This window comes from Periplaneta americana, chromosome 3, assembly GCF_040183065.1.
Source record: "Periplaneta americana isolate PAMFEO1 chromosome 3, P.americana_PAMFEO1_priV1, whole genome shotgun sequence".
Lineage (NCBI taxonomy): Eukaryota > Metazoa > Arthropoda > Insecta > Blattodea > Blattidae > Periplaneta > Periplaneta americana.
The window spans coordinates 109,008,621-109,028,581 of NC_091119.1; the positions used below are offsets into that span (position 1 = coordinate 109,008,621).

The window sequence follows — 19,961 nt, forward strand, 5'->3', positions numbered from 1 at the left end:
TTTTTTTAAGATTGTACATTTTTGTTGATACATTGGATTGCTGCCACCTGTCGACCAGTGTGCTTAACCTGATCTATCTAGCAGATATGTTCACAATGTATTATCATTAAGGATTAAGATCATTCAACATATTATCTGTATCTTCGGTAGTGGAAATGGGAAACTATCTGGCATTTACCTTTTAAATAACTAAATTTAAAGTTATTTTAGTGATTGAGGAAACCACTAAAACCCCTGGTCAGATTGTCAGTGCCGTTCTTTAACCCGGGACATCCTGAGTTCAGTGTTTTACCCCTGAGCCACCTCGCTCAGTAAGACGTTATTACTCGAATGAAAGCTCTTAGATTTATTTTTAGATTTTCTTGTTAAAATAGGTGAAGCTGTAGTGCTCATTGAGGTATTCTGTGTTTCAGGTCCATAGACTGGTGCTCAATGCATGCACCGAGTACTTCCAGATCCTGGAGAAGCAGGGCTATGTTACTGGTGACACTTTACGCATGCCTAGCGACCTACAGCCAGATGTCGTGGTACCAATCATCAAGTACGTGACATAACGAAATTAGTGAGCAACAAACAATAACTAGACAAGGAAATAAATAAATAGTGGTGGAGGTAAAAAAGTTGAGTCCAGATGGGACGTGGTTTTATCACAGACAGATATTAGGGATTCTTCCATTTGCCATGGCTTTTGAAATAATTCTGTATTCTGCTATCAGATGAGTACCAGAGTGGCAGGGTATGATGGTGACTACCAACCTTGTCGTGTGCTAACATTACGAAAGCATAAGAGCTCTGCTATAACTAAATAACTGAATAAACATGGAAATAAAGTCAGTTAACAGAGTCTATTCGAAATAAGTGAGATAATTGTATAGCGATAATGTGGTAGAATGGAGATGACACAAGTTAAACTGAAATACTAGGAGAAAATCTGTCTCATATATGCTTTATTTATCACAGATATTAAATGATCTGCTGGATAAGAAACTTTAATTTCTATGATAAAATGTCAATAAGCAAAGTAACCTAGGGCTGTAAATGTATTGAGAGGCTAAGTTGGAATGCTACTCAGTTTCATGTACACGGGCAGACTGGAGTTCCGGACAGAGCTGCACAGGCGGCTGTACTCAACTGCCCAGCAGATGAACATGACTGTGCTGACCAAGCTCCTGGATGCACAGAACTCTGCCACATCTACTCCTGTGAAACCTTTGATGAGGAGACCATCTGCAATACCCATCACATACAACTTACAGGGCAAGAAGATAACACCCAAACAGATCGATCCTGACCTTCCAGAAACATTACCTGGTCGCAAGTAAGTGTAGTTCAGACTCATGAATATTCTAGTACAGCATACTACAAAAAGGTGTGATTAGCTCAAAGAAAAGACCTTTCGATGGTGAATATTATCAACTTTGTTGTTCTGTATTACAGAATATTTAGATTTATGGAAGCTTACAAGTTTTGACCAACCATCCTTGTTTGTAAAGACGAAGATAGTTTAAGAGAATAGCGGGTGGGTAGCTCAGTTGATAGAGCAACTGGCTAAGGACTGGAAGGTTCCAGGTTCAATCCTGGTTGGTGGTGGGATTTTTCTCATTGACAAAGGTCCACTCAGCTTTCTGTCAGATTGAGCACTGGATCTTTCTCAGGGATAAGAGGCGGTTGGAGCATTGTGCTAACCACACCATTTCATTCTAGTGTCGAGGTCATAAAAGCATGGAGCTCTTATCATGGCGTCTAAGGAGGGTACCATTATCCATTGGAAGCATTCAGGCTTGCAATATACACCAGGAGGTCTACACCTGTGGAGTAATGGTCAGCGCGTCTGGCCGCAAAACCAGGTGGCCCGGGTTCGAATCCCGGTCGGAGTAAGTTACCTGGTTGAGGTTTTTTCCGGGGTTTTCCTTCAACCCAATACGAGCAAATGCTGGGTAACTTTCGGTGCTGGACCCCGGACTCATTTCACTGGCATTATCATCTTCATTTCATTCAGATGCTAAATAACCTGAGATGTTGATACAGCGTCGTAAAATAACCCAATAAAATAAATAAATAAAAATACACCAGGAAATAGTCATGCTGTGTTTATTAAAAGAAAATTGAACTGCTAGAGGCAGTATGTAATACAGTATATGGGCATGGCTGAATATAATACTCATTACTGAGTTTTCCGTAACACATGCTAGGGGAACTAATGTAGAAACTGATCTTGCTGCCATCTGTTGGACGGAGGAGAACTTATTACATCTATCAGCGCACCAAGTAGTGAAAACAAAAACTAATTACTCCGTATATTTAGCAGCGCATCTGGTGACGAAAATGTTAAACTATGTAGAAAATATTCCTTCCCTCCCACTCTCATCGATATTCTCAACCCAATTTAAAATAAAACATTTACATTTTTGTTTCTTACACCATCTTCCACTGAAAATTCTTACCGAAGCCAACAGGAAGATAAAAGAGACGATCTATTTTACACTACTCAATTAAAATATAACCAGAGACAAAAAAGTAAAGCAAAAGGTTAAATAATTGGGATTGTATTCTTTGGGTATTTAGTGTACAGTGCAATGGAAAAGTCTGCAAAAACTATTTAGATTTCAATTTATTATATTACTATTACTTTACAATACATTAAATAACACTATTTTTACAATGTCCATAAACATCACTGTTTAACATACACTGCTTATACACACACTTAGTACCACTTTATGTTCACTCATTATCAAGTTTCTGGCTGCCATGTTATCTTCTCGAGCATCATCTGTTCGTCTCGAATGAATGGATAAATAGAGAACTCTGGGCAATCTACCCAACATGTAGTTCTAATGTTCATCACCCACAACGTCGGGTGCTGATCATTTTATTAGAACCCCCTTCCGTCAGATGGTGCTGACCGCAGTTTCGCATCCTATTATATATTCATCCATGATATGGGTCTGTTTGATGATACTGTGGACTGCAGACTATCTTACAGTAGTGAGAAAGACATATAAACTGCTTAAATATTCTACATGTGTATTAGCTTGCAAGCACCAATTTATTTTCAGGAATAATACCCAAATTAGAACTTAAATACAAGGGCGTGTTGAAAAGTAATGCCTCCTATTTTTATTTGTTACTGTGAATATAGTTAAAAATATTAGTGATAGTACATTGTATTCAGTAAACTTTCATTTTTGATGTGGGCAGTAGATGGCCGTTAAATTTTGCGTGGAGTCCTCTTATTCAGAGGTAGGGTTGTTTTATGTGTTATAAAAATTAAAACATCAATAGAAATTCTTCACACTGGCATCTCAGCAGAGACTTTTTTAGTTGCTGAATACTGACAGGCAGTTTTTCTCTCTTTGCAGGTTACCTATATGGAAAAGACGTAATGTCCCAGCCAATGTTCCTGCATACTATGATGAGCCTTCATCAGTGAGTGACTATGAGAGGTATGTGGAATACTAGCAGCATGTAGTGAGTGGTAACTTATTTGGAGAGAAGATTTCTTTTGACCCTTTCTCATGCTCCAGATAGGTCTTAGAAATCGTGAGGAAACAAACGCGTTTTCATTTGTAACTGTGAAAATATTCTGCTGATGATAACTCCTTCCAAATAGTAACGTCATTGCTTTCCTTCTTTAAAACTAGTTAATGTTTGAAAGATTGACTCTACTTTAATCATTTGAAGAGGAAGGAAACCTACTAATTGGTATCACTGCAACTGTCTTCAAAATCATTCTGTTGAAATAGTGAAATATTAATGCTCTCAAGGTGTAGATTTCTCTCTCATGTAATAACATAAGTATAGCTTAAGGGGTACATAGGGAGAAAAGGTGCACGTTTGGACCAAAGAACATACCTGTATGATAGCAGAGACTAGGAATGTCAAATATGTTACTCCTGTGGTATATATTAGTAATGTACTCGTATTATTTCTGTTTGAGAATTAAAAATGAAATGTAATGTGCTTTCCTGGATACTTCAGTTACTTCATTCTATGGAATTCATCGTACCTACCAATATTTCACATTGATAATCCCAATTTGATATGACGGCAAGTAACACACCCCTCTCCCCCCTCCCCCCTCCACAAATTATGGTAATTGAAAGTGGGAATGTAGCACAGTATCTCACAAACAATTTATATATTCATCACAAATTGAGGAGCGTTTTTGCAAAAATCGATAGATGCAGAAATTTTCAGTAGTGAGTTACATATGGATATCGTATGTTTTCTACCTCCGGAATCGATCTATGAAATCAGATTTACCAAAACTTGATTCATACCATATGTAGAGACTACCAAACCTTCCAGGTTTTTTTCAAAACTCGGTAGATCCTGTCGCTTAGTATAATTTCTGTAAAATCTTGATTTCTGCATCTATCGACTTTTGCAAAAACGCTCCTCAATTAGTCTTAGTTCGAACGAAGTATATGATGTACTCTTCATCTGTAATTATGTAATTAATACAAATAAACTTAATTATTTGTATACTGTCATTGATAATTATTGACTAATTGAAAGAGTATATATACTAAGTTAGTGATGATTGACAGTTCCAGCAGGATGCCAACGGTAGTAATAGATGAGTCACCACGGCCAACACGCTTTGAGTGGCCAGAAGAGAATGTAGATACTCCTTCGTACAGCAGTTCGTTTGACGACTTATCCTATGAAACCAAACCACTGGTGAAGCCCTTCATATACTCTGTGAATAAACCAACAATCCCAAAAGCGGACACTTTTCATAGAGTGGCCACGTTTGAAGAAGTGTGTCGAACAGCCACAAATATGAAGCGTATGCCCAGCAGTCCCAGTTCTCAGGATGAGACAGCATCTAAGAAAGCAAAGATTTTAGACCTCCAGGTAACTATATGACTGCAGGAACTCTGATTCTTGCTCTCGTTTTGTCTTTTTGCAGTATTTTTTTAAATGACATTTTCATTTAAACTCTAATAGATACACTTGTGAAATTAAAAACACTGGTTTATGGAAGACCCTAATATTGCTTTATGGTGTGATCAGAAATTGTGCTGACAGTGAGAGAGGTCATTACTGTTCTCACTTTCAGTTCTTATCTGACTATAGTCATATATGGTAGCTTGGGCAAAATAAAGCCATTTGACCATGGATGGATACGATAGTGAATGTTTTAATAATCTGTAAGATATCTGATTTCACTTATTCCTGTCACATATCCTACATATAGTATTTGGTGTAAGACTTGACTCAAGTATTCAAACTACTTTTTTTCTCAGATTGGTTCCAGATTGATATTAGATGACTCCTCCTGATATATTATCAGATTGTTTATCCTGTAAAAAATTTCCTGATTAGCAGATGTCATGCATTAATTTCTCTGTAGTGGTGTGCAGGTTAGGCAGATTTATATTCTTTCGTTTTTGGGTAATGGTATTAGCATAATTGCAGTAAAGATAATGATCAATGATCAGCAGAGTGTTTCTTTATTCAGGTTCTGTATGATCGTAATTGTTATTGCTGTAATTATCATTGTCAGATATGCAACTATAATGTGCTGGAGAATAGCATACTTAGTAATGCCCTCCATGTCCCTCTTTTCAATGGATTGCATGATGTATTCGCAGGCTGTAAAGGAGTTGGTGCAGGAGCACAGACTACGCAAAGACCTGATGGAAACAGGAGACGATAACTGTGATGAGGTGGATGATGACTTGGCAGTGGCAGACATGGATGACGATGATGACATGGAGGACGAGGAAGGGGATATGTCATTGGAAAGTGTGGCCATGTCTGATGAGGCAGAGCTGTCACAGCAGCAGCAACAACAACAACAACTGCAACAGCCACAACCACCAACACCACCACTACCACCACTGCAGCAACAGCTGCTACTGCAACAGCAGGAGCAGCAGCAGCAGCACCAGGAGCAACAGATTCCGTCAATTTCACTACCATCACTACCTTCAGTGGAACCAGCACGGCCAAGCATCCTACCACCACAGAAGTCTATCCTCAAACCTCAGGGCTCACATGAGGAGGCGGTGCCTTCCACACCAATGTCTGTAGCATCCAAGAAGGTGAGTTATTATCTACAAACTGTAGCCTGACTCAGCTACACTTCTATCACCTGACAAAGAAGCTTGGATTCTACTGGGTGGATGAGACAAAATGCCACCACTTGCATAAGAGATAAGGGTAAGAGACATGGAAGGAATGGGTGTAGAGAACGAGTGAGTGACAACAGAATATTGTGTGTGTCACATTTTTACTGTGCTTGCAGCAATAGTATTCAGGTTAAATAAGTAAAGAAACTTCCCTTCACACTTTCTGCAGGTGTAGGACTTGCTACAACAGTAGCTGGAGTGTTTAGAAGCTCTCATCTCGAGAGTTTATAAAACTGAAGTGGTATAAAGAGGGAAAGAGATATTTGGAGCTTATTTACTAACAGATGGCTTTTAAGGAACCCAAAGGTTCATTGCTGCCCTCACATAAGTTCTCCATCGGTCTCTATCCTGTGCAAGATTAATCCACTCTCTATCATCATATCCCACCTCCCTCAAATCTATTTTAATATTATCCTTTCATCTACGTCTCGGCCTCCCCAAAGGTCTTTTTCCCTCCGGTCTCCTAGCTCTCTATATACATTTATGCATTCGCCCTTATGTGCTACATGCTCTGCCCATCTCAAATGTCTGGATTTAATGTTCCTAATGTCAGGTGAAGAATACAATGCGAGCAGTTCTGCATTGTATAACTTTCTCCATTCTCCTGTAACTTCATCCATCTCAGCCCCAAATATTTTCCTAAGAACCTTATTCTCAAACACCCTTAACCTATGTTCCTCTCTCAGAGTGAGAGTCCAAGTTTCACAACCATACAGAAGAACCGGTAATATAACTGTTTTATAAATTCTAACTTTCAGATTTTTGGACAGCAGACTGGATGATAAGAGCTTCTCAACCGAATAATAACACGCATTTCCTATATTTATTCTGCGTTTAATTTCCTCCCGAGTGTCATTTATATTTACTTCCAAATCTATCACTTTACTTGCTTTAAGTAAAATTTCCGTGTTTTCCCTAATTGTTTGTGGATTTTCTCCTAACATATTCACATCATCCGCATAGACAAGAAGCTGATGTAACCCGTTTAATTCCAAACCCTGTCTGTTATTCTGAACTTTCCTAATGGCATATTCTAGAGCAAAGTTAACACTTAAGTTCACAAAGTATCCTATAGGATACAACAGATTAATAGGCTATATGCTATAATTTTAATAGAACAATAGAAAAAAAATTGTAAGAAAATTAAATTTAACCAAAATTTCACAATACTATAATATTATACAACATATGAAATATGGACATTACGATAGTGTGTTTTCTTTACAGTCCAACATGGTTTAATAAACTAGTGTGAGAAATGAAGTTTTGCCAGTTTAAGGTTTAAAAAGTAAAGGTGATAGTGCATCTCCTTGCTTTAGCCCTCAGTGAATTAGAAAAGCATCAGAGAGAGACTGGCCTATACTTTTCACTGAGACACATTTTAATTAATCGAACTAGTTTCTTGGAATACCAAATTCAATAAGAATATTATGTAAAACTTCTCTCTTAACCGAGTCATATGCCTTTTTGAAATCTATGAAACTGATGTACTGTACCCTCATACTCCCATTTTTTCTCCAATATGTGTCGAATACAAAAAAATCTGATCAATAGTCAATCTATTACACCTAAAACTGCACTGATGATCCCCAATAATTTTTTGGAGCTACAGTTTTAAATAATTATTATCATTCCTGTGGTTTCTTATCAGATATTATATTACTATCTTACTGTCACAATATAACATGACAACAAAAAAACCCAACTGGATCAAGATTTAAATTTATTGCAAAATTCGTCAAGAGTATACTCTTGTGAAAGTTGCGGTTTTATGAATCACATGTCTACAAAAAGTTTCCATCAGTCACTGATAGTTTCAAATTTCATCTCTGTAAAGTTAACACTGTTCAGTTCTTATAATGGAGAACATCTGACTCCAGTAGCTGCTGCTTTCTCAGTTCTCTTTTATTGAAACTTGTAAGATTTATAATGTATAAAAGTATATACATATTACATTAAATTTGGGTAACTTTTTACCAGTCGTTTCAACTGACTGATGCCTTGGTAGGCTTAGTTCAGTCTCATTCAGCAGTCTTTTCAAATAATTTCTTTTTGTCTGTAATCTACTAGTTTGGTTTATGTTACTAGTGTGGATGTCTTGTGTTTCTTCATTGTCTAATCCAATTATTTATATATATATATATATATAGCTTTATCAACAATTGGTTTAGTCTTTATCCTAAAATTTCCTCATTTTTTTTCCTAGTACATAAATGTGTATCATATTGTTCTTCTGAAGAATTCCATTTGATTTGATTTCAGTCTGCTTTTGTTCTTATCTTTATGAATACAAAAGTGTAGTTCTTTATTTAATGGTGAAAATAGAGGCTACTTAATGATAATGGAGTAAAGATGAACGAAATTAGAGCGAAAACAATGTTTAGAGAAGATCTTCAGCCTAATCAGTTGAGTCTTGATTCCTTTGGGGAAGCCATGACTAGTCTTAGTTGTTTCTGCAGTAATAAAATCGGTATTTGTGTATCAGGTTCGCTTTCTGCTGGACCCCAAGTCTCCCAAATCCCCAGAAGGCAAGGAAAATGCAGCTGCTACACCAAGCACCACAAAGATACGGCGTGTTGAGGATGGACAACGGCCATTACCAACACGTGCAGACAACATAGCTTCCATTGGGGGAGCAGTTGCCAACACAGGAGGCAATCTGTCGAACCATGCTAAGATCATCACTGAGGTGCTGAAAAAGTACCCACATCTGGTGAAGAATAACAAAAACATCAGACTCAAGATTATGCAACGTGCTGGTGCTCCGGTGTCTGCCATGCCACCTATAGATGGGGATGCCAGCAAGGTAAATCATGATCATTTACAGTGAAATATAACATAAATATGAAATATGGCAGCCAAGGTCTGTCTAAGAAACGAGTGGTGCTAGGTCTTAAGTGAGATCAACAGCTATAATTATTGATTTTTTTACTGCTGCTGCCACCACCACCACCACTTTCCTTCATTCTCATCTTAGTCTTTGTCTTCTTTATTTCTACTTCGATTATGTCTCTTTATATTTCTATTTCCTTTCATTTTTCTGCTCTATGCATTGAATGGGACGGTCCACACCTCCACAGTAATGGTTAGTGCGTCTGGCCGTGAAACCAGGTGGCCCGGGTTCGATTCCCAGTTGGGGCAAGTTACTTGGTTGAAGTTTTTTCCAGGGTTTTCCGTCAACCCAATATGAGCAAATGCTGGGTAACTTTCGGTGCTGGAACCCAGACTCATTTCACTGGCATTATCACCTTCATCTCATTCAGATGCTAAATAACCTGAGATGTTAAAGTGTTGTAAGATACCTGCTAAAAAAAAAATTGAATGGGACTATTGATCTGTTTTGAGTATTCCACTGAGAACACCAACACTGAATCGCTAATAGCAGAATTCCACAGTCGTCACTTTAGAGAAGTTGAGAGATGAATAACGTACAAGCCCAGATTCTAAAGCAAAGAGAGAAAACTCCATTTGCTTTGTCCTACAAACCTGGGATAGCTGGATTATGACTGTACATAGCAACCACATCCATTGTACCCATGTTTAATCAGACTTCATTTCAGTTTGTAAAAGTTTGTTTTCTTTCAGATGGTCAAGTCGAAGGTGTCATATGTGGTGCTAAAGTCGGATGTGGCAGGCAAGGGCAAGCCAGCTGTGGTATTGAAGCATGGTGGTCATGTAGAACCATTGTCAGAACTAGGTGGCCAGAAACCAGCATCAGGTGCTGAGAATACAACTGGACCATGGCTGTGCCACTCATGTGGTTCCAATGAGGAACCAGTCCACTTCGACACATACTACCTGTACCGTCGTCATCTGCAGGACGTTCACATGGAGAAGATAGACGCACGCATCTGTGAGCACTGTGGGCACCGTGCCAGCAAGCGCAACCTGTTGCTCTACCACCTGTACACCAAGCATGGTGTGCCACCACCACGTAACTGTCAGTTCCCCAAGTGCGACCAGTGTGACTATGTGGCGTTAAGTGAGTCACTGCTCATCAAGCACCGAAACAACCACTCCAACAATAAGGAGTTCGTGTGCAAGGTGTGTAATGCTACATTCAAAAGCAACGGTGCACTGCAGGGTCACATGCAGACCAACCTGCACTCCGACCCAGCCAAAAAACTGTACGAGTGCCCATTCTGCCAGAAGCCATTTGTGCGCAACATCAACCTGAAGGCACACATCCGCACGAGCCACAAGGCGATGATTCGGAAGCTAGGAGAGGACGAGGACAAGCGTAAACACTTCACGCTGCCAGGCTTCGAAGACAGTGAGGAGGCACACTCGTCAGATGTGGTGCCTGAGGAGGAGGAAGAAGTCGAGATGGTGGAAGTGCCCGTCATTGATGCTGTAGTACAGAAGCCTGTACTGCCCTCAGGTGTGACAGTGTTGGCTGAGGCGCCTGCTGTTCAGTCACTTGTACCATCATCAGAAGCAGAGGCTCTTAGTAATGTGGCAAGTGGCATTGCCGCATCCTTAGGGCTGGCAGACACACTGGTTGGCGAGCAGACCGTGATAGTGCTGGACGAAAACCAGGAGTTTGTATTGCAGTCAACAGAAATTGTAGGGGAAGAGACCACTGGCACAGAGGGATTTAAGGATGTTGCCAATGGATTGCAGGAATATATTGTACCAGAGATCATGCCTGATGAGGGGCAGGAACAACAGGATCAGGCCTACACAGGGCCCCTTTCCGATCTGGAGCACTTCCCTGGAGAGACTGCCCCTTCCATGGAGGCAGTACCACCTCCACAGACAGCCACCGCTCCGCCACCTGTCAGTGTGGCAGTGTCGATGGTGGGAGGTGATGAAGTGACGATGGTGTTGACTGATCACGATTATGCGCCCATCAGGGACACCAACGGCGAAGGCGTCATGTTCTTCATAGCAAGACCCCCTGCACAGACTGAGGCCCAAGAGGCCAAGTGTCCCTCTGAGCCAGAGTTGCCCATCCTGGAGAAGGAGGCTCCACTCTCATCTGGCCTCACAGAAGACATGAAGTACAGCATGCCACCTGTCCTCACGAGGGAGGAGGAACATCTGGTAAGCGATGGCATCATTACACAAGATGCAGAGCCAAATACTGACGACGTAGTTGTGACAGAGACAGTGAGCAGCGTAGAGAATCTAGATGTTGGGGCTGCAGAGGGGGTAGAAGTAGGGGCACCGGACCCAGAAGTGAAGGTCCTAGTAGACAATACTAGCGAAAATGTCTCTGCGACAGAGGACATAACAATGGAAGTGGAAGTGGAAGGTGAAGATGGTAAAACCGACAAGCAAGCGAGTGTGAGAACCTACTCCCCAGTGAAAAAGACTGTTGCCAACAACAGTGCACAACAGAGAAGACAGTCCCCTGTTCAGATGGCTGACATCATGAAGGAGTGGGATGACTTTGATGATGATGAAGATAATGCATCACAGTCTGCAAATAGAGTCAGTGTCTCTGAAGAGCCAAAAGTGTTGCGAGGACCCATAGGTAGTGAGTGAAGAACTCTTTGACTAGTTGTGACTGTATAATATAATCTGGTTATAGAGTGACTGAATGTTACGCAAAAATTCACGCGCTTCACTACATTTCATTATATAAATCAGTATGCAGCATGCAAGTGTGTGCAAGTTAAGAACTTGAACTTTGTATGTGAGAAATGTTTGAAAGGTTGAATGTTTCATCTCGTATATGTTTCTAGCTTCTCCTTTTTCTTTCTTCACTGAGACAGCTTCACTATTTCAATTTAATCAGTTTGTGAACTGATGACAGGAAAAGTTGTTGTGTTAATATATACGTGAACATATTTTAACATCATTAAGTCCTTTTTGTATGTTTGTTTTCATTTCTGTTTCTTCCTACAGTTTATTTTTCATTTCTCTTTCTTCCTACAAATTATTATAGAGATTTTCGTCTATATTCATCTTATTTTTAAAGCCTGAAGGGCAAGAATAAGAAGAAAAGACAATGACTGCATCATGTTTAATCCTTATTGATTTTTTTCCAATAAGATTTTATAACCAGTGTCTTTTAAGTGATACTTGAAGACATTTATCCTATTTTGTACAGCTTATATTCTATCTTAAAGTGCGAAGTATCATTTTATTATTTTGAGGAGAGCACAAATGTAGATTTCGTAAATTATGTGCACACATATACAAGAGTGAAATTTATAAACTTTATTAATCCATTTGGTCGAAGTCTGTATATACCAAAATGAAGTGTGCTAACTGATGACAAAGCCTTATGTATAATTTGAAATGGTTACTAACATTTGCCATAGTTGAAGCAGCTTATTTTGCATAATTGCCAAAGTTGCCTCGTCGATCACATTCATTCAGACTGCTAGCTGGGGTATGGTGTGAAGAACTGACAGCTGCACTACGAATAGTATGTAAGGTTTTTGATTGCTTAAGAAAATGGAAGAAATAAAAATAGAAAGTTCTGTTTGCAATTGTCTGATGTTGGCTATCCTTGAGACAAATTTAAAGAAATGAGTTAACAAATGTGAAATGTACATTATTTATTCAGGAGTAGATTATTTTTCAAATGTACCCCAAGTTTCAGAATATGGTTATCAATAAAAGCGTAACCAAATCGAAAAGGTTCTCTTCTGTCTTTTGTATAAGAATGTAAACATCATGTTTCAATTAGATATGAGTGAACTTTTTTTTTTCTGTAAGTTCATACATTTGGCATAATCTCACAAACAGGAGGTAGACGAAATAATGGGGACATCTTTGAAATTTTGAAAATTCTTAATTAATATGGTGTTGGTCCACTGTTTGATTTCAAAACAAATTAATTTCTTCTGGGAATGACTCATTTGAGGATGTATCAAAAGCTAATGGGAGTGGGAGTGATTTCATTATGTTTACATGCGCACACACTAGTGTTCACCAGTTGCCACAGAGAAGTCTGACCTTGAATAATGTTGTGAGATGAGTGCCACTGTTTTGGAACTGCTCAGTTGATAAGAGACAGCCATTCTGTTAGGGCACGTTTCTAATACTAAGCACGGATTTGAAGTTACAACATTGCATTACAATCAGTTTTCACATTTTTTTTAACAAATCTGCAACTGAAATGCTGGAAATGATACATGAAGCTTAGAAGAAGTAAGCTTTTTAAGTGACACAACCGATTTAAGTAAGATTAAGAAAACCTTCTTGATGCTTCACATTCCAGAAGACCATCAACATAGCAAACTGAGGTGAATGTGAACACCACTGATACAATTTTGCGAGAAAATCGTTGTTTAACAATAGCCAAGATTATACATAAATCACAGTGATTTGGGCTACAGAAAAGTTGAGACAAAATGGGTACCAGGGTGTGCATAATGAGAATATCATGTCTTACTGGGTTATGATATACCAGCAGTGGATCAGCTGACTTCATTGGGAACCAGATTTCCTAAACAGAATGTTCACGTGTGATGAGTCCTGGTTTCATCATTACGAACCAGAAACCAAAGCCCAGAGTGCCCAATGAAAATATCCATTCAGCCCAAGACCAAAAAGAGCAAAACTTCAGACAAGTACAGGGAAAAAATCAAGCACTTTATCCCTTTTTATAAAATTGGTACTGTTTATGACCATGTGGTTTGTAAACCGCTGTTATGTTCTTAAAAGACCACTGACTAGGAAAATTGCTGAAAATGAATTCCGTACTAGGACAATGTTTATGTCTAACATAAAACAGTCAGGGAGTTGGACATTAAAGTGATGGTATTGTTACGAGCTGGTAAAGGGCAGAGTGTGCTACTGTTATCTGCGAAGGACGGACAGGTGTGGCTTAGGCCACAGATATATCACTCATGCACAATGATTCATTTTCATTCTGTAACCTGCTCTTATTATGAAAGTGTTACGTGCTAAGTCTATATTTTTTGAATGCATAACAGTATTATCACCTCACTGAATAGGTTATCTTTCCTCATTGCTCATGCATCCATGAATGGCATTCTTGCCATTGGCCATCCTGTCACCTTGTAGCAGCACATACATCCTATTCACCGGATCTTGCATCCCATGACTTTTACCTGTTTCCACACATGGAAAAAAAATTTCGTTGATGGCATTTCCAATCAAACAGAGTTAACAATGGTGCTTCAGATGTGCTAAACAGGTTGTCAGAGAAGGGCTTTGAAAAGTGGATTCAACATCGAAATCAACGTATCACATCAGAAGGAGACTATTTTAAGAGTTTGCAATCAAATTTTAATAAAGGCATAATCAGTAATATAATACTGTATACAAATAGTCCCTTTATTTTTTTAGATCCTCTAGTACAACTTCTGAATGGTTTCTTCTGGAATATATTATATGCCACTCTTCATGCACTTTAAAGAATTGGAAGAGGGAATCTGTTTCTTTACTCTGCTTTCTAATACAAACCATAATAGTTCAATGATGTTTAGATTTGGAAATTATTATGCTGGCCATGAAAGATGTTTAACTTCATTTTCATGCTTCTCAAACCAAATTTTACACACATCAAGCTTTGTGAATAGGATCGTTATCATAATAATAATAATAATAATAATCGTCGTCGTCGTCGTCAAGAGTTGCAATACTTGAAGGAAAGAATTTTTTAACCACTGGGTGAACTTGGTTCTCTAAAATATGTACAGTCTTAGAAACAACTGATGATGCACAGATATTTTCCAAGTCCCAGAAAGGAGGCACTGCACATGATCAGAGGACGAGTGATCAGGTTCACAGGTGAACCACTAGATGAAGTAATAACATTCATTATGTTTTGTTGTACATCATCCCTAAATAACTAGAACAAGCTCCAGAGAAAAGAATTTAGCGTAAATATGTAGTGCAGTAAATACTGTAAATTAAACAAAACAAAAGAAGGAAAAATAGATAGACAAACAATTCCAAGAAATGCAAGATAGCAGGATTGAACATGTCACTGAAGTAGGGAAGTAGGCACTCTCTCCACTAGACTAAAACCGTCCGTGATAGAATTGGTCTGTATGAAGCAATGCAATACTCATGAAATTGGACATTAACTTGATTCAGTTGAAATTAATGACACGTTTTGCATTAGTTGTGCAAATAAACCATCTTGTTATGTCCTGTGATTTATAAATGAAGTAATGGGTTGTGAAAACCATTATTCATTTGCTGTATGTCACCTACTTCCTTTTATTAATATATTATTTTTAATCATCACAATGTTGACTAGGGATGTAGACTATAGTAATATATATATATTTAGGAATGCAGTTATATTGTCAGACTCCTATAGTAATATATATATATTTAGGAATGCAGTTATATTGTCAGACTCCAAAGCAGCTATTCTATCAATCGTCTCTAAACACACCTTCATCTCAAACAGCAGAAATAACTAAAATGCTCACTCAATAAAAGAATTGTATTCCAATGGATACCGTCCCATTGTGGAATCCTGGGAAACGAGAATGCGGATGCTTTAGCAAAGAAGGGCAGCATTGCTACTTACAGACCTGTTACTAAATCTACGTATTGCTCTGTGAAGAGATTTATTAAATCTACATACTTAGACTTCAACAAACAAAATTTGATAACTCAATCCCAAGGGAAAAAATGGAACTCTCTGCATCATAATCCACAGTTAATTCCCGATTTATCACGAAAATCGTCTGTAGCTGCATTTAGATTGGCAACAGGCCATGATTGTTTGGCCAAACATCTGCATAGAATAGGAATATATCAGTCCCCTAACTGCCCATTGTGCAACTCAAACCAAGAAATGGATTCGGAACACCTCAAAATCTGTGCTTCAGTGGCTGGTCATGATAATATCTTTGAAAAATATTGGAGTGCAAGAGGTCAAATGACTTTATTGTCAAATGCCTGGCATTAGAAAACAACAACAACATATATTTGGTTTTTATTCTCTAAGTCGAGCCAAATATTAACCCACAGGTGTCGGGTATAACTTGTTCCGCTTAAAAAAAATTGAATGCAGACAGGTAACATGCATAAAAATTAATGACGTTATTTAAAAAAATTTAAATCCCCATCTGACCAAGAAATTAACCCGGGCCTCCGATATCATAAGCCAACATGTTACTGACTGCTCCACCAGGGTGAACAGTACAGAGGCGGCATGAAGAGAGGCTTACAGCTGCCTGACTTGAACTCGCAGGAGACAGCACACATACAACTTTACTGGTGATTTGCAAAACAGGTGGGTGGGAAGGAGAGGACTGACAATGGCCAGCCCATTCTCCTGATCTCACAGCCTGTGACTATTGGTTGTGGGGTTATTTGAAGGAGAAGTTTCAAGCCCAGAAACCGCAAGACATTGACAAGATGAAAATAGCAATTGAGGAAGAAATTCATGCTATTCCAAGGTATAATAAAACAATGAATGACTTCCCAAAGCATTGCCAATAACATGCTTGGATGTGAATAGTGAACAGTTTGAGGCAATAAAGTACTTGGTTAGTAAAGTCGTAAGCGACTTGTTTAATTTGAAGAATTGCCTTTCCAACAGTAATGTCATATTTCCTGTAACAAAAATACTATCATCACACTTTGCAATTAAACATATAGCCATATTACTGATACATATTTAAATAAATAAATAATTTATAGTTTTATGACTGACTTTCTTTTTTTAATTTATGTCATAAGAAAAAGACATTCAGTAAAAATTTTGAACTATGACAATTGCATTGGTAATGTGTGACAGTGAGACTTGGGTTCATAAATGAATACTTCAAATGTAGATATAAAAAAAAAGTTCCTAGGATCAATGGAAAGTTAAATATTGCAAGGCAAAGTCGAAAGCCCAAAATTATGAAATAAAACATCAAACATACCCAAATAAATTATACTAGGAAATTCAGACAAAACAGAAAAGCACATGTCAACAATGAACAACTGAATCCCAAAACATGTCTTTATTGCCAACCTAGAAGAAAAAGGAATTCCAAGTAGACCCGAGGAGAAGATGGTCTGAGGTTGGAAAATACAATATATGATGTTTCATACCAATAAGAAGAAAGTGAATACATATAAGTCATACATTAAAAGTATAGTTCTCTCTCATAATCCGTCATTCACATTCCTAGATAACATTTTTTTTAATCCCAATTTTATCTTAATGTCCACAAAAGTGGTCAGTTTACATCTGATCACAGAAGCAGAAGTACTGAACACGTGGAAATGAAAGAAATAACTGCATATAAAACTAAAACTGCATTTGCAAAGCAGACAAAAAATCTAAGGCTCATATTTTGAACATGAAATGTAACATAAAAGAAACAGCTGGTTAACAATAGCAGATTTTATTAATCTAATTTTCAGATATAAACAATAATAATTTTATTGTTTTTCTACAATTAAAGGTTTCAACTTGTCTTCAATGAAAATAAGATAGTGCTGAACAAAATAAAAACAATATATTCTTAACTTTAATTAAAGGTCATTCATTCATAGCGATCTGCCCAAGGGCAGGTATTTCACTGCAAACCCAGCTTTCTCCAATCTTTCTTATTTTCTGCCTTCCTCTTTGTCTCCACATATGACTTGTTATGTTGTATACAGTTAAATTATTCTCATTTTACACGCACATGCATGCACACATATGTATTAAAATCAAAATTACTTCTAAATTCTTGTAGGTCATAATCATATACACTACACTCATACTCGCCAGGAAAAATGATGTAATGTATGATGTTAAATCATCCTAATGTTCAAACTTCACCAAATTAAGAACAGTGTTCACATGTTTAATCTTAACATACTTGTGCTGTCTATCTGCGTGTATAGCGAATCCTTGTTACTGAAAGAGACAATTCGCCTCACTTTCTCTCATTAGCTTATACTAGCTGCTGTCTATATAATGGAACCATACACTTTACCAGATCTCAAACACAAACATTTTGTGTATGGTGTAGCAGAAGGAAATGCACATGAGAATAATTGTAGAGTGTACACTCTTACATTTAATGACATCCTGCCCAAAAATTGTTGCAAAGAATAAATCAGTGAATAGGAAAAGCAGGTTCTATGCATCCACATAAAGTAGAATATTAAAATAACGGCAAAAAAAAAAAAAAAAAAAAACAGTTCCGATTCACACATGCAATTAAACAATGCAAACACATCAATGTTATTGATAGGCAAGTACAGACTTGAGTGCACATGTGGTGGGAACACAAATATTGTGTGCACTCACTTCATGTATGCTTGGAACTTTTATGTTTAGTCTTAGCTGTCACACATGCGTTTCTTTTCACTGTGCTCCGTTGAAGAACGAAAGATGTTGGATGAAAATGCTTTACAAAAACTGAAAGCACTATGATGGCTGTGATTTGTTGAAAGATATGGTGCTTGAGAGTTCAGGAACTTCTCATGTCATCTTAGGATTTCTAGTTTCATAGTCAGTCAGTTGGACCAAAAATAATGAAAACATACAGTTTAGAGAAGCTACACCTGTTCAAGTACAGTTGTTTTCCTGGACGTGGAAGGAACCCAGTGAATTAGTATTTTCTTCTGTAACAGTGTTCTAATCGAGGTTAAAATTTTCTGCTATAGATTCCCAAGCTTCCTTCTGCATTCTTAGTTTTTGAATAATGATAAGGGTCCTTGATACCGGCTACTTTTCATATGTGTCAATGAGACTCTGATATTTCATTTGACTAGTCCATTGTTGACAAAAATACCGTCCAAACTGAGTGCACACTGATGATATGTTTTCATACATCTTGATTACATAAAACCAGGTATGATAGAATTTAATACAAGAAAGTCATATAATACATATTCCGATATGTTTTCTTTGAGAGGTGATACCAAATCGAGTGCAAATGTCTCAGGTCATTCGTGCTCAGAAGAACTCACGCATACACTCAGAACTTTTGAATGCACATCGACATTAGTATATGCTTTAGTGCTCACTGCATGTGCATTGAAGTCTGTACCCACCTTTAAGCACATGTTCAAAATCATGACTAGCATTTTTGAACATCTCATAGCACATCAATTTGTCATTGGCAGACATGGCTTCCTAGTTCCTATTCAAGACTTGTTCTAATTTAAGCTTTAAGTTTGGGTCAAACTTTTAGGACACTTTGTATAAATATGTAATGATACTAATAACATCAAATGTCAGAATGATAAATATATCAACTCTGTTCAAGTAAAGGGCTTATCCCACAAAAGAAAATTTTACAGAAAAAGCTATAATTAAATTTTAGCACATTATTATTAGTTACTTTATATGAAAGAATGTAAATATAATTGTCAAAAAACATATTGTCATGTTTTGTAATTAAATGTTAATTAATTACAGCAAAAACAAGTCACATTTAAAAAATGAGGGTTAAGCCTTTTTACCTAAACGCCATCAATATGATACATTTTGTTTCTAAATGCAAACATAAAGTAACTCCTCCCTTCCTTGATATAAATTACGGGAATGACTCTTATAAGTGTTCAAAGTAAAATTTGCGTGGTCTAATATCTGATGCTATAATATGTAAAAAAACGCTTAAATATAGATAATGCACTCTCGTTTTCACTTTCATGCTTACGTACTAATGCTGTCATACAATAATCTTTCTTAGAAATCTTGCTCCCAATGAGGGAAAGTTAAAGACGACATCCCTGGGTGGAACACTTTTTTTTATCTTGCCGAAACTAGAATGAATGGAACACATTCTCGATATCCAGTACATAAAACTAATCCCCAATTGTGTGCATGTATGGTGCTTTAGGAATGTCCTCAGTTCCGCTATCTTAAATTGCTAAAATACAGTATTTAATTTAGCTTTGTAAATATACTATACTCCTGCATAACAGGCAATGATGGAC

The 19,961-nt window shown here is 37.6% G+C and overlaps 1 protein-coding gene across 5 annotated transcripts in view; it reads left to right on the forward strand.

Annotated features, from left to right (window-relative positions):
• Cp190 (centrosome-associated zinc finger protein CP190) overlaps positions 1-18,212 on the forward strand; it is a 32,891-nt gene extending 14,679 nt beyond the window's left edge. For all 5 annotated transcript variants that reach the window (XM_069821251.1, XM_069821253.1, XM_069821254.1 and 2 more), the window contains exons 3-9: positions 414-541; positions 1,073-1,318; positions 3,363-3,446; positions 4,554-4,863; positions 5,604-6,056; positions 8,629-8,949; positions 9,729-18,212. In XM_069821251.1, coding sequence (XP_069677352.1) covers positions 414-541; positions 1,073-1,318; positions 3,363-3,446; positions 4,554-4,863; positions 5,604-6,056; positions 8,629-8,949; positions 9,729-11,633 — 3,447 coding nt within the window. In that variant the 3' untranslated portion in view covers positions 11,634-18,212. The remainder of the gene's footprint in view (positions 1-413; positions 542-1,072; positions 1,319-3,362; positions 3,447-4,553; positions 4,864-5,603; positions 6,057-8,628; positions 8,950-9,728) is intronic.
• The last annotated feature ends 1,749 nt before the right edge of the window (positions 18,213-19,961 follow it).